Genomic DNA, 15,215 nt, shown 5'->3' with positions numbered 1-15,215 from the left:
AATTTATTGTTTTATAAAATCCAAAGAAGGGAGAGCTCTTAAAGTTATGGAACAGGTAGAAATACAATAAATACTGAAAAACAACAGAAACATAGAAGCTGAGAGCCCTGAAACCTGGGTATTTTTTTTTCCCAGTTTGTGTTGGCTCTTGTGTGTTGGCTTTATCTTGTCCTCTACTCAGGGAAGTGTGGTAGTCCTCAGTTCTTCACTTGACTCTCAGTTCCAGCAGAGTACATTCTGAGTAATTATCCAGAGTGGCTGCCCTTGAATCCCTAGTCTACCAAATACTAATTAACTAAAGCGAAAGCAAGGGGTTATGAAAGAATGTTACAGTTCCTACTTCCTCAGCAGAGGAAGGATGGGGAGCAGATATACTAAGATGAAGGCTCAAATTCCCTGGGTTAAATATTTCAGTTTATTGATCAGCTTCAATGGTAGTGTTGGTATGTTGAACATCAACTTCATCATTTTAGAGACCAGAGATACTTCTTAAAATTCTACAAAACCTGGAGTTTACCCTGGACCAGTTTACCCATGGTCTGTAATGTCTCATCAACATTCTATCTACATTCCAACTAAGAAAAAAGGAAAAGGAAAAAGAGCAAAGACATATCTTCTCTTTTTAAAGGAACAGTCCAAAAGTTACATGTATTACTTTTACTTGAGACTTGAATTATAAAGCTATAACTCTCTGCAAGAAGAATTCAGGATGCAATTTCTTCTTACATTATCACTAAATGGATATTGACTATCTTCAGTGTACATTCTATATATCTTCTACAGACATTATAGAACATGTTCTATAAAGAATTTGCTGTTTCATATACTGTGTACTCTTATTGAGCAGATATTGAGTAAAGACTTCTTCATTTACTTAAATCTTAGTTTACTAAATAAATTCTATAACTATACTTACATAAATTTTAAATATCTCTCTAAACTACTATGTGTTTATATTTATAATTGAGAGCAAAAACAAGATATATTTTCCATTATACTTATTTAGTCTAAGTTTTATGTTCAAGGACTTTTAATTTATGTAGTCTGTATCCAGCAGTACCATATTTATTTTAACATACCTTACAGGATCATAAATGTTCTGAACATATAATCATATCATCTATTAGTTACTTTAGGTACTATTATTTTTGAAAATGTACATTCTAGTAATATGTTTCCAAATTGTCTAAGCAGAATATGTCATTTAGATTTTGGGAAATTTAAAAGGAAAACAAACACAAAATAAAAATCTCCCATAAGCCTACTACTGATCAGATTAATAAAGTGTTGTACTTATTTTAGTCTCATTTGCTCTCTTTTGTACTTTTCCCACATGTTTATGTACATAAAGTAAGCATATGCTTTACTTAATTTCATTTTGCAAATAATATATCCATGTTTTTTCAGAAGCCAAAGAGTTCTTCAAATCTTACAACAAAATGGCCTACTTCCTATGCACAGTCCCCTCCCCAATCAACTACTGTAGTATTTTAACTATTTATTCTACAATTTACATCGATATTGCAAAGTAATGGGCAAATATTACTAACTCATTTCATGAAGAGTATCTCTGAATTGTTTTAGCTCTCTTTTTGTTTTTGGTTGTTTGTTTGTTTTAATTAGTTATATATGAAAGTAGAATGCATTTATGTACTTTGATATACCATACATAGATGGAATATGATTTCTCATTTTTCTGAATGTACATGTTGCATAATCATATTGGTTATGCAGTCACATATATGCATACAGTAATAATGTCTGTTTCATTCTACTATCTTTCCTATCCCCATATCCCCCCTCCTTCCCTCTCATCATTTCCCTCTACCTAATATAAGGTAACACTATTCTTCCCTAATGCCCCCTGCCTTATTGTGAATTATAATATGCATATTAGAGAAAACATTTGGCCTTTGGTTTTGTTGGATTGGCTTATTTCACTTGGCATGATATTCTCCAACTCCAACTATTTACTAGCAAATGCCATAATTTCATTCTTCTTTAAAACTGAGTAATATTTCATTGAGTATATATAAAATATTTTCTTTGTCCATTCATCTATTGAGGGACACCTAGGTTAGTTCCATAGTCTAGGTATTGTGAATTGACCTGCTATAAACATTGACGTGGCTGCATCAATATAGTATGCTGATTTTAAGTCCTTTGGGTATAAACCAAGGAGTGGGATAGCTGGGTCAAATGGTGGTTTCATTCCCAATTTTCTGAGGAATCTCCATACTGCTTTCCAAAGTGGTTGCACCAGTTCTATCAGCAATGTATGAGTATACCTTTTTCACCACATCCTCATCAACATTTATTGTTGCCTGTATTCTTGATGATTGCCATTCTGACCAGAGTGAGATAAAATCTTAGAGTAGTTTTTGATGTGCATTTCTCTAATTGCTACAGATGTTGAACACTTTTTCATATATTTGTTGATCAATTGTATTTCTTCTTCTGTGAAGTATCTGTTCAGTTTCTTGGCCTATTTATTGGTTGGGTTATTTGTTTTTTGGTGTTAAGTTTTTTGAGTTCTTTATATATCATAGAGTTTAATGCTTTATTGGAGGTGGATTTGGTAAAGATTTTCTTCCAATCTGTAGACAATCTACTCATTTTATTAATCGTTTACTTTGCTGAGAAAGAGCTTCTTTAATTTGAATCCATCTCATTTATTAATTCTTGATTTTACTTCTTGCACTTTAGAAGTCTTGTTAAGGAAGCCAGATCCTAGGCCAACATCATGAAGATTTGGGCCTATTTTTTCTTCTATTAGGTGCAGGCTCTCTGTTCTAGTGCCTTAAGTCTTTGATGTACTTTGAGTTGATTTTTGTGCAGAGCGAGAGATAGAGGTTTAATTTCATTTCACTACAAATGGATTTCCAGTTTTGCCAGCACCATTTATTGAATAGACTATCTTTTCTCCAGTGAATGTTTTTGGCCATTTGTCTTGTATAACATAACCATATTTATGTGGGTTTGTCTCTGAGTCCTCTATTCTGTACCATTGGTCTACAAGTCTATTTTGTTGCCAATACCATGCTGTTTTTATTAGTGTAGTTCTGTAGTATAGTTTAAGGTCTACTATTGTGATGCCTCCTGCTTCACTTTTCTTGCTAAGGATTGCTTTAAGCTATTCTGGGTATCTTATTTCACAAATAAATTTCATTATTGCTCTTTCTAATTCTATGAAGAATATCATTGAAATTTTAATAGGAATTGCATTAAATCTGTAGAATGCTTTTGGTAGTATGGCCATTTTGACAACATTAATTCTACCTATTCAGGAGTTTGGGAGATTTTTCCATCTTCTGAGGTTTTTTCAATTTCTTTCTTTAGTGTTGTATAGTTTTCATTGTAGAGGTCTTTCACCTCTTTTGTTAGATTGATTTCCAGGTTTTTTTTAAGGCCATTGTGAATGGAGTAGTTTTTTCTAATTTCTCTTTCAGTGGATTCTTTGCTGATGTATAAGAATGCATTTGATTTTATGGGTGTTGATTTTATATACTGCTACTTTGCTGCATTCACTTATTAGTTCTAGAAGTTTTCTTTTGGAATTTTTGGATCTTCTAGATATATAATCATGTCATCAGTAAATAGTAATAGTTTGAGCTCTTCTTTACCTATTTGAATGCTTTAATTTCTTTCTTTTGTCTAATTGCTCTGGCTAGAGTTTCAAGGATGATGTTGAATAGAAGTGATGAAAGAGGACATCCTTGTCTTTCCAGTTTTTAGTGAAAATGCTTTCATTTTTTCTCCATTTAGAATGATGCTGACTTTGGGTTTAGCATATATAGCTTTTGTTGAAGGATGTTCCTACTATCCCTAGTTTTTCTAGTGTTTTGAACATGATGGTGTGCTGTATTTTGTCAAATGCTTTTTCTGCATCTACTGAGATGATCATAGAATTCTTGTTTTTAAGTCTATTAATAATATGTATTACATTTATTGATTTCCGTATGTTGAACCAACACTGCTTCTCTGGGATGAATCCCACTTGATCACGGTGCACTATCTTTTTAATGTTTTTGTATGTGATTTGCCATTTTATTGAGAAGTTTTGCATCTATGTTTATCAGAGATATTAGTCTGAAGTTTTCTTTCCTTTATGGGTCTTTGTCTGGTTTTGGTATCAGGATGATATTAGCCTCATAGAATGCATTTGGAAGAGTTCCCTCCTTTACTATTTCATAGAATACTTTGAGGAGTATTGGTGTTAATTCTTCTTTGAAAGTCTTTTAGAACTTGGATGAGAATTCATCTGGTCCTGGGTTTTTCTTGGTTGGTAGGCTTTTGATGGCATTTTCTATTTTATTACTTGAAATTGATCTATTTATATCATGTATGACCTCCTCATTTAGTTTGGGTAGGTTATATGTCTCTAGAAATTTGTTAATGTTTTGATATTTTCTATTTTATTAGAGTATTCATTTTCAAAATAGTTTCTAATTATCTTTTGTATTTCAGATGTGTCTACTGTGATGTTTCCTTCTTCACCTTATATTTTAGTAATTTGAATTTTATCTCTTTTTATCTTTGTTAGCATGGCCAGAGGTTTATCAATTTTATGTATTTTTTCAAAGAACCAACTTTTTGTTTTGTCAATTTTTCAATTGTCTCTTTTGTTTCAATTTCATTAATTTCAGTTTGATTTTTAATTATTTCCTGTCTTCTACTGCTTTTGGTATTGATTTGTTCCTCTTTTCCTAGGGCTTTGAGATATAATGGTAGGTCATTTATTTTTTGATTTTTTAGTCTTTTAATGAGTGCACTCAATGCAATAAACTTTCCTGTTAGTACTGCCTTCATAGTGTACCACAGATTTTGATATGTGGTATCAGTGTTCTCATTTACTGCTAAGAATTTTTTTATTTCATCCTTGATTTCTTCTACTATCCATTTATCATTCAATTGTGTATTAGTCTCCATTTGTTACAGTAGCTTCTATTTTTTATTTTATCATTGATTTCTGATTTCATTTCATTGTGGTCTGGTAGAAGGCAGAGTACTATCTCTGCTTTTTTGCATTTACTAAGAGTTGCTTTGTGATATAAGATATGGTCTATTTTAGAGAAAAAGCCATGTGCTGCTGAGAAGACAGTATATTTGCTCATTGATGGATGAATAGCTCTTTTTCTTAAAAAATTAGTTGTAGATGGACACAATAACTTTATTTATTTATTTTTATGTGGTGCTGAGGATCAAACCAGTGCTTCACACATGTGAAGCAAGTGCTGTACCACTGAGCCACAACCCCATGCCTATTTTAGCTGTCTTATAAACTACTTTTTAATTTTTTGTGGTTTCATTAGTGCATTATGGTTATAGTTAATATGACTACACAAAATTCACACATAAGCCTATGCCATTTTAAGTGGATTGAGATGAAATTTCAATGAGATTTTGATTTGCCTTTCCCTGATTGGTGGGGATGTTGAACATTTTTTCATATAATTGTTAGCTATTTGCTTTTCTTGTTTTGAGAAATATCTGTTTAGTTCTTTTAACTGTTTATTGGATGAATTATTTGGGTGCTTTGGTCAGCTTTTTTGCTGCTCTGACTAAAAGATCTAACCAGAACAATGGTAGAGGAGGAAAAGTTTATTTGGAGGCTTATGGTTTCAGAGCTCTCAATCCATAGACAGCCAGGTCCATGCCTAAGGTCTCAAGGTGAGGCTGAACATTATAGTGGAAAAGTGTAGCAGAGGGAAGTGGCTCACATGGTGATCAGGAAGCAGAGAGAGAGAATCCACTCTCTAAATATATACCCCAAAGCCACACCCTCAATAAATTACTTCCTCCAGCCACACCCCACCTGCTTCCAGTTACCACTCAGTTAATCCCATTAGGGATTAATTCATTGTTTGGGTAAAGGCTATCATAACTCAATAATTTCTCCTCCAAAACTTCTTGCATTGTCTCACACATAAGCTTTTGGGGAACATATCACCTCCAAACCATAACATTGGGGGTTTGTTGTTGTTTTGTTTTGTTTTGTTTTTTGAGTTCTTTATATTTTGTTGATGGTAATCACCTATCAGAGGAGGAACTGGCAAAGATCTTCTCTCATCCTGTAGGCTCTCTCTTCACACTCTTAATTGTGTTCTTTGCTGTACAGAAGCTATTAATTTGATGTCATCACTCTTATTGATTTTTGGGTTAATTTCTTCAGCTTTTATTGGCACAGGCACTAACTCCACTATGTTGGAGTGTTGCACCTATATTATCTTCTAGCAGTTGCAGAATTTCTGGACTAATTCCTAGGTCTTTGGTCACCTTTGAACTGTCTTTTGCACAGGGTGGGAGATAGGGAATCTAGATTCATATACTACATATAAATATCCCATTTTCCAATACCATTCATCCAAAATGCTATCTTTTCTCCAACATATGCTTTGGAACTTTTTTCTTTCAATATCATATGGATATATCTGTGGATTTGTCTCTGTCTTCTATCCTGTTCCTTTGAACTTTATATCTGCTTTGATGCAAATACCATGCTGTTTTTGTTTTTATAACTGTAGTGTAATTTGAGATAAGATATTGTGATGCTTCCAGCATCACTCTTCTTACTCAGAACAGCTTTGAATATTCTTGGTCTTTTATATCCTTCCAAATGATTTGGCAGACTGTGGATTTTTTCTAGTGTTGTGTAAAATGTCATTGATATTTTGATAGAGATTGCACTGAATCTGTATGGTGCTTTTGGTAATATGACCACTTTAACAATATTAATATTTCCTATCAAAGACCATGAGTGGTACTTCCATCTTCTAAGGTCTTCTTTAATTTATTTTTTTTCAGTTTTCTGTAGTTTTTGTTTGTATAGGCCTTTCATTTTTTTTGTTGTTGTTGTTGGATTCATTCCCATTAATGTATTGTAAATGACACAGTTTTTCTGATTTCTTTCTCAGCAGAAGCATTATTACAGTATAGGAAAGAGATTGATTTATTTATGTAGTTCTTGTACCTGCTATTTTGTTGAATTTGTTTATCAGCTGTAGAAGTCTTCTGATAGAGATTTAGGGGTCTTCTCATAAAAAAATACTAGTTTAACTTATTCTTTTTCTATTTGTAACCCTCTAATTTCTTTTCCTTGCCTAATTACCCTGGCTACAGTTTTGAGAACTGTATTAAATAGGAGTGGTAAGAGTAGACATCCTTGTCTTGTTCCTGATTTTAAAGGAAATGCTTTCAGTTTTTCTCTATTCTGTATGATGTTGGCTTTGGGGTTTTTATATGCAGCCTGTATAATACTAAGTAAGTTCCTTCTATCCCTAGTTTCTCCAGTTCTTTTTAAAAATGAATGGATGCTAGATTTTATTGAAAGCTTTTCTGTATCTATTGAGATGATTTTATGATCCTTTTACTTAATTTCATTTAAATAGTGAATTACATTTACTGATTTGTATAAGTTGAACCATCCTTACATCCCTGGGATGAAACCCACTTGATCTTTTTGATGTGTTTTTGACAATTTTCCAATATTTTATCAAGGAGTTTTGCATCTATGTTTATCAGGTATTTTGGCATGAAGTTTTCTTTCCTTGATGTATCTTTGTCTTTTTATGGTATTGGCTTCATTGAATAAATTTGGCAGTGTTCCCTCTACTTCTATTTCATGAAATAATTTGAGGAAAGTTCACATTAGTTCTTCTTTTTAGGCCTGATAGAACTTAACTGAGAATACATCTAGTTCTGAGCTTTTCTTTGTTGGAAGTCTTTAAATTGCTTTTTCAATCTCATTGCTTGATATTTGTCTGTTTTATTTTTTTGTGTCCTCATGGTTCAATTTGGGTAGGTCATATGTGCCTAGAAATTTGCCAATATCATATAGATTTTCTAGTTTATTAGAGTATACATTTTCAAAATAGTTTCTAATGATCCCAGATTTCAAAAGTGTTTGTCATGACACTTCTAATTTATCATCTCTTATTTTGTTGATTTGGGTTTCTCTCTTTCTCTCTCTCTCTCTCTCTCTCTCTCTCTCTCTCTCTCTCTCTCTCTGTCTCTCTCTCTCTCAATTAGTTTGGGTAAGGGTTTATTAATCTTCTTTCTTTTTTCCAAGAACAAACTCTTTGTTGCATTGATACTTTGTATTGTGTTTTAACTTTCAATTTCATTAATTTTGGCTTTGATCATACTTATTTCCTGTCTCCTATTGATTTGTTCTTCTTTTTCTAGGGCTTTGAGGAGTAACATTATATTACTTATTTATGATCTTTCTGGTTTGGGGGTGTTGTTGTTTATAAACATTCCTTTTTCAGCTGCCTTCAGATTGTCCCAGAGATTTTGATATGTTGTATTTCTACTCTCATTTGTTTCTAGTTTTTTAAATTTATCCACTGATTTTTTTTCTGATCCATTCCCCTGTAAACACATTATTTAATCTTCAGATATTAAAATTATTTTTGTTTTTTAACTCATTGATTTCATTCCATTATGACATGATAGAATGCAAGGAATTATCTCTACCTTTTTGTATTTGCCAATACTTGCTTTGTATCCTAAAATATGATCGATTTTAGAGAAAGTTCATGTCTCACTGAGAAGAAAGTGAACTTGGTTGTTGATGCATAAAATATTAGCTAGATATTTTTTAGGTCTATTTGATTAATAATTTTAGTTCTGTAGAGTCCTTACTTTACCTGAATGACCTATTGAATAGCGAGAAAGGTATGTTAAAATCACCCAGTATTATTGTTTTGGGGTCTATTTCATCCTTTATGAGGAATTGGATTTGTTTTACATGTGCAGGTACATTAATGTTAGGGGATTAGAGACATAAATATTGCATATCATTTTGTTGTTGGATGATTTGCTTAACCAGTAAGAAGTGACTTTCTTCATGTCTTCTGGTTAACTTTGGCTTGACTTCTACTTTGTCTTATGTGAGGGTAGGTACACTTGCTTGCTTTAACTCTCAATTTGCATGGTCTATCATTCTCCCTACTTTCACCTTCAGTCTGCGAATATTGTTACACGTAAAACAAATCTCTCTTTCTTGTAAACAACAAATAATTGGATCTTGTTTTAACCCTCTCTGCCAAGCAGTGTCTTTTTACTGTTAATGGAGAGAGATAATTTTTATTTCCTGCTATTTTGGTTTAATTCTTATGCTTAATTCAAACTTGGTCCTCCTTTAATTAACTGTTCTTCTGGCGAGATTCATTCATATGCTGACTCTGATATTTACTTATTTATTTATTCATTACTAGTGATTGAACTCAGGGGTACTTTACCACTGAGCTACATCCCAGACTTTTTTAATATATATATATATATATATATATATATATATATATATATATATGTATATAGAGAGATATAGATAGATAGATAGATAGATAGATAGATAGATAGATAGATAGATAGATATTTGATCCAGGATTTTGGTAAGTTGCTAAGGGTCTCATATGATGCTAATGCTGGCCTTGAACTTGCAATCCTCCTGCCTCAGCCTCCTGAGCTCCTTAAATTACAGGTGTCTGCTGACATGCTTAGTTTCTGATATTTAGTTTTCATTTCTTCTGCATATTTACTTAACTGAGTATCATGCTAGATTGGTGTCATGAATTCTTCAATTTCTCATGGAAGGTTTTTTTCTTACATTTAATTTTAAGGAAGAGTTTGCTGGACCCAGTAGCCTTGATTGACACCTGAGTTTTTTTTTTTTTGTTGTTGTTGTTTTGTTTTGTTTTTAAGGGCTTGGTATATGTTATCTCAAGCCTTTCTGTCTTTTTAAGGTCTGGGCTGAGAAATTAGTTGAAATTCTAATTGACTTACATCTAAATATGACCTACCATTTTTCTCTATTGGTTAATAAATCTTAGAGGGGGAAAATTGTTGAAAATGTTCTCTATAGTTCCTCTAATCTGGGAATAAAATTGTAATGTTCTCAAATAGGTTGATAAAATAATCATTAAAGATAGCAAAATTACATTATACAGGGAATAAATGAAACAGGGAGAAGAAAAAAAATAAGGGAAAAAATAAAGAGTAAAGAAAAAATAGAACCAAGGTTAAAAAGAAGAAAGCCATGGGTAGAAAGGATTTGAGGCAGAAGCAGGTAATGCTGTTGCCCTCTCTGGGGTGCCCAGGTAACAGGTCAGTAGGCATGTATCTGAGCAGACTTGATGACTGGTGTTTGTAGGATGCTCCTCTAAAAGCTCTTTTGTGGTGTATACTGTCATTGTGTGTTCATGAGTTTCCATGCTGGTGGCTTGGGGTTATAATCAAAAATTGCTTTCTCTGGGTCCATGCATTTGAATGAGAATTGGGTTACCTGACAACTCACAGCTGTGGATCCTCCTAAAGGCTCTAAAGCAGAGTAGCTCCTTTTCTGGTTGCTAAGGATTTCTTGCCATTTGGTTCTTATTCTTCAACCCAGGGGCTTGAGCCTGTGTGTTTGGAGGATGCTGTGCTACATCTGCTGTTTCTGTTGGGTATGAGGACACAGGATGCAGGACTCAGAGCTCCAACCCCCCTTTTATTTCCTCCATATCCTTAGTACAGTACTGTCATGATTTTGGTTCAAATCTGTATGTAGGATTATCATTATTTTTACTACTTAAATATTGTTCAGAGTTTAACCAAATAATATGCTGTAATTACTTCCTTTCTTAGGTTACTTTTCACTTAGAGTTAAAACTTCATCTTTTGGCTTTGTGGATATATATCATCATTAGTACCAAATTATTTTAAAACAACTATAAATATAACATTCTAACATAATAAACCATGGGTAATTTATACTTTTTTCCTTGGACAATATTCTTTCTGTAGCTCATCTCTTCTCATTCCCCAGCTTCCATCCTGGGACACCCCTTCAAGTTCTCATCTGGGTCCAACACAGTCAATCATTCAGTAATTTTTTTTAGTCTTTCATGCATCATACCAGATATCAGGATTATATCAGTTAGTTAAAGCCTACTATTGGTCCCCAAGGAGTTGGTTTAATAGAGAAAATAGAGATGTACATAGTAATTGGAATAGATTGTAGTAGGTACAATAATAAAGGAAATGCTAATCCCATAACATTTTAGATACTTAAGGCTTGTTAAACTAAATATAAAAACGCTTTTAAGAAATTCATTGCAGTTGAGAAGCTAGACTTTGACTTTATGAAACAATTCAAGAAAACTGGAAGGGATCCCAGGGAGTACATTATTTCTGAAGTTTGTGTTTTAGATTATTAAACTACATAATTTTAGATATAGGAAGCTGTTTTGAGCAATAGTTACTAGGGCCTTTGTCCCTCCCCTGTGACCTTTCCTTATGTGGTTTGAAGCAATACAAATGATCAGACTAGTAGAGGATTTGTCTTGCTCAGAATCATTGAAAAATACATTTGATTACAATCTGTTGTTTTAAGATTTAAAATTGTGATCTCTATGTATACAAATATTATACAAATATCCTAGAATTCTTGGGAGTGTTCTGAAATTAATGAGCATTTGCCAACATTACAATAAATGTTTGTAAAATAATTTTAATTTACTAACTTAATGTATTATTAAGTGGTTAATGATACAGCACTGTTTCATTGATTATCAGAATTCTTGAAAGATCAGCAGAAAGCTGAAAAAATAATAACTAACACTGAGTACACAGTCTGTAGAAGGCACTGAATATTTTACAGATTACCTATAAACTTTAAATAAGAGAGTTTCCTTTTCCTTTTTTGCTGTTGAAGAAATTGAGGTTTAGGAGTATTAGGTGAAACTTTTCTAAGTTCTTCCAGCTAATTAGTAACAGAGCTGGCACTCAAACCCAAGCGTCTGACTCTAAAGTATTATCTAAAGATAATGATGATGATAATGATAGCAATAACAAATACCTTATACATTAAGATGTGTTTCTATTTCAGATCCAGGCTTTTTTCAAAACTACATTGCGCCCTATTTGGAACAAGCCAGGCAGATCTGGCCATGGCTCCTTGGAGCAGCTCTGGTAGGAGCTGTCCTTACTGCCATGCTAGCAGGACTCACCTGCCTTCTGTGCCGTCACAAGAGAAAGCAGCTTCCTGAGGAAAGGCAGCCGCTTCTCATGGAAAAGGAGGATTACCACAGCTTGTTGTATCAGAGCCACTTATAAAAGGCTTGGGCAGCACAATGAGACCTATAGGTCTAACCTTACTCTAACTGAGTGTGGCACAGGTTCCCTGGGATACAGAAAACCCTGACATTTGTCTGTGAAGACCATTCTTGGAGCTGTAATCTAACACAAAGTGTGTCCCCCACACCCAGGTAGAACACAACTGTGCTTGTCTTGCTGTTTTCACTTGGCCCTTTTTATAGTTTTCCCCAAGTCTGTATCTTCAAGGAAAGAAAATTTGGTAATAAGTAACTGTTCTTTGTATCTGAATAAAACTACTCTTATAAAAAAATTGCAACAATTTTGACTTTTGCCTCCTGATTATTTAAAGATGTGCTTCTTTTTTGTCTTCTTTCTTTGAATTTAATAAATTTGTAACAAATTTACACTAATTGACTCATTTGAATTTGAGAAATACGTTTTTATTCCCACAGGCAGCATGGTATTTCCCTATATTTTACATTCCTGTGTAGACTTCAAACAGTAAACAACCTTCAGCTAGCTCTTTCCTGTCACAGCCTGACTGTATGTACTTTTGAAGGTCACTGAGAACAAAGGCTCAGCCATTAGAACAAATGTGGCTTAGTGCCTGTCTCTATTAAAAGTCTTGAATTGATAATAATAAGCATACTAACAGCTATTTTATCTTCTAAAAATAGTTTTATTTTATTAGAGAAAATTGAAAATGCTACAAAACATTTGAAAACTCAGAATAGTTATCTGTCTACACTTCTAGCAAAAAAAAAAAAAAAAAAAAAAAAAATCCATTTTCCTTGGTTATTAACATTTTAAATTAGGAGGTCCAAAAAAATCCCAGGATTTAAGTTTTGATCCCTGCTGAATTACTAAAAATATCTTAATTAATATTACATTTGTTTTATAGTTATATGAACCTTAAAAGAATAGGATCAATGGGTGGCAGTTATGGGGGTCTCATTTTGGCTCATTAAAAGGAAAAACTATTCAATACCCATGGTTTTCCAAAACCAAAATGGATATCCTTGGAGGAAAAAAAAAAAGTAGCTGAGCTGCTCCTGGAAATCTTCACATGTAGGGTTGGGAGGCTAATTCAACCTGAAATCCATGGAGAAAAATTAAATATGTCTAGAGTAATAGTTATTGAAATTGGCTCAGGGCTCTACTCAAAAATAAGGTCAAACTGTTGTATCAAAAGTCCCTGATACTCTGCCACAGCATTTCAGGTGTCACCAGAATGCTCCCCACTCTTCCTAACAAACTCATGTCATTTTTCCTCCTTTGGTTTCTTCAGTGCTTTGGGGCCACTTTTGTGCTTGTCTGTCTAGAATTTTCAAATGTGTACCTTTGGTTTCTTCAGTGCTTTGGGGCCACTTTTGTGCTTGTCTGTCTAGAATTTTCAAATGTGTACCTCAGTATGACTACTTACGTTACATGTCCAGCCTCATCTCTGATCACCTCTTGCTCTATCTATCCCTTGATGTCATATTTTAAAAAGAATTAACCTCATCCAGGCTCCCAGAAACATTACTGGGTCTGACACTGACCTCTCCATATCTGAAAGGGTCTCATCTTTATGGCCTTTGTGGTAATTCTCAACCACAGTATCAGTATTCACACAAGGTTGGATTCATACAAGTATAAATCTATACAAGGTCTGAAGCACAGCATTTTGATAGTTTATGAATGCATTTGAAAATGAAATGGCCAGACCTTCAGAACTCTTGGAAATATCATTATATATATAAAATTGACCTAAAGTTAAGACCATATAATTTTTAAATTATTACATTTTATTACTCCTAGTTTAAGTTACAATATCTATCATACTAGTGCACATATTGGTGAGGTGATTTTGGCTATTTTAAATCAGAAATAAATAGAAATTTACAATTATTTTGGAACTTACCTCATAAAATACTATTTGTTATAGAACTCACTGATAGAACAGTAGTCATTCTCTAACTCTCATTCGTTGTCATATTCTGATATTTAGTGGAGAAAAATCAAGCAAGGAATAGGCAGCAGCACACTCATCGACACAGTTGAGGTCTGTAGGAGAAGTCTAATGCTAGGGACTATCTTATCAGTTTGGTGCTGAAAAAAGATTTAAAACATAGCTTTAGAAATGGCATCTTAAGACTGGAGTCAATTTGGTTGAGAATTGGGACTATTAAATCAAAGAGAAAATAGGATTACGGAAAGAATGTTATATGATTGATGGTCTGTAGAAGTTTCTGAAAAAGGATAAGTTTGGCTCAAGGGAGGCCAAAGTCATTTGGACACTGCAAAACAGTTTTGTGTGGGTTTATTATCTATGTTTAATTTAAAGGTAAAATTTTAGTCCAGGATTAAATTTTAAAAATCATTTCTGCAAAGCATTTTAAATAAAATTTTACCCAATAAATTTTCACTGTTACTGACAGAAATCTGCATAAGCTAATTTTTTTTCTTTATCACAAGACAATTCCCTCCATTGCCACTGCACCTCAATGTAGGATATTGTTTTGTATCTCTAGAGGTTCAAGGCATCTATTTGTGCAACACTAACATCTATGATAAACCACTACCATTTTGATTCCATAGTTTATTCAATGAGATACCAAAATTACCTAACTGTCAAGGTATCTGACAGTTTCATTAAATTCTAGTTAACATTATAATCTATGATTTTGTTTTTATAGTGTAGTTTTTATAAATTGCTTCATTTTCTGCACTGACTTTTTTTTATTGCTACATTATAAGTCACATTTTGTTACAGAGAGAGAAATAAGCAGCTGCCACTCTTTTTTTTTTTTTTTCTCTCTTCCTGGGGTTTTGTTTTAAAAGTATATTTTTAGTATCCAACCTTTTCAACAAGTCAAATATATAATTCTCCATTGGAGAAATAAATGTGATGGGTACAAATCATTTCAAACAGTGTCTCCAGCAGCCTGACAACTGGCATTGATGGTGGAAGTTCTTAAATAGCTTTTCCCTTGTTTGTATGAGCTTTCATTTATGGCAATAGTTTTGTCACCATAAAAAGGACCTCATTGGGGCCACCTATTGTGAGCCTGTGCTATTTTGGAGGGCATGTCAGTAGAACAAAGTTCCACTCCCACTCTGATTAGACTCCTTCTGAAAGCAGCTAAAATGCAAAT

The 15,215-nt window shown here is 33.3% G+C and overlaps 1 protein-coding gene across 1 annotated transcript in view; it reads left to right on the top strand.

The window, feature by feature from the left end:
• Window positions 1-12,386, top strand: part of Tyr (tyrosinase) — a 99,237-nt gene extending 86,851 nt beyond the window's left edge. The window contains exon 5 of the mRNA XM_046439392.2: window positions 11,870-12,386. Within this exon, the coding sequence (XP_046295348.1) occupies window positions 11,870-12,096 (227 nt within the window). The 3' untranslated portion in view covers window positions 12,097-12,386. The remainder of the gene's footprint in view (window positions 1-11,869) is intronic.
• Window positions 12,387-15,215: the final 2,829 nt, after the last annotated feature.

The sequence above is a fragment of the Marmota monax genome, unplaced genomic scaffold (genome assembly GCF_021218885.2).
Source record: "Marmota monax isolate L192 unplaced genomic scaffold, Marmota_monax_Labrador192_F-V1.1 WCK01_AAM20220418_F8-fsc00096, whole genome shotgun sequence".
Lineage (NCBI taxonomy): Eukaryota > Metazoa > Chordata > Mammalia > Rodentia > Sciuridae > Marmota > Marmota monax.
This window is presented reverse-complemented; position numbering and strand designations above follow the sequence as displayed.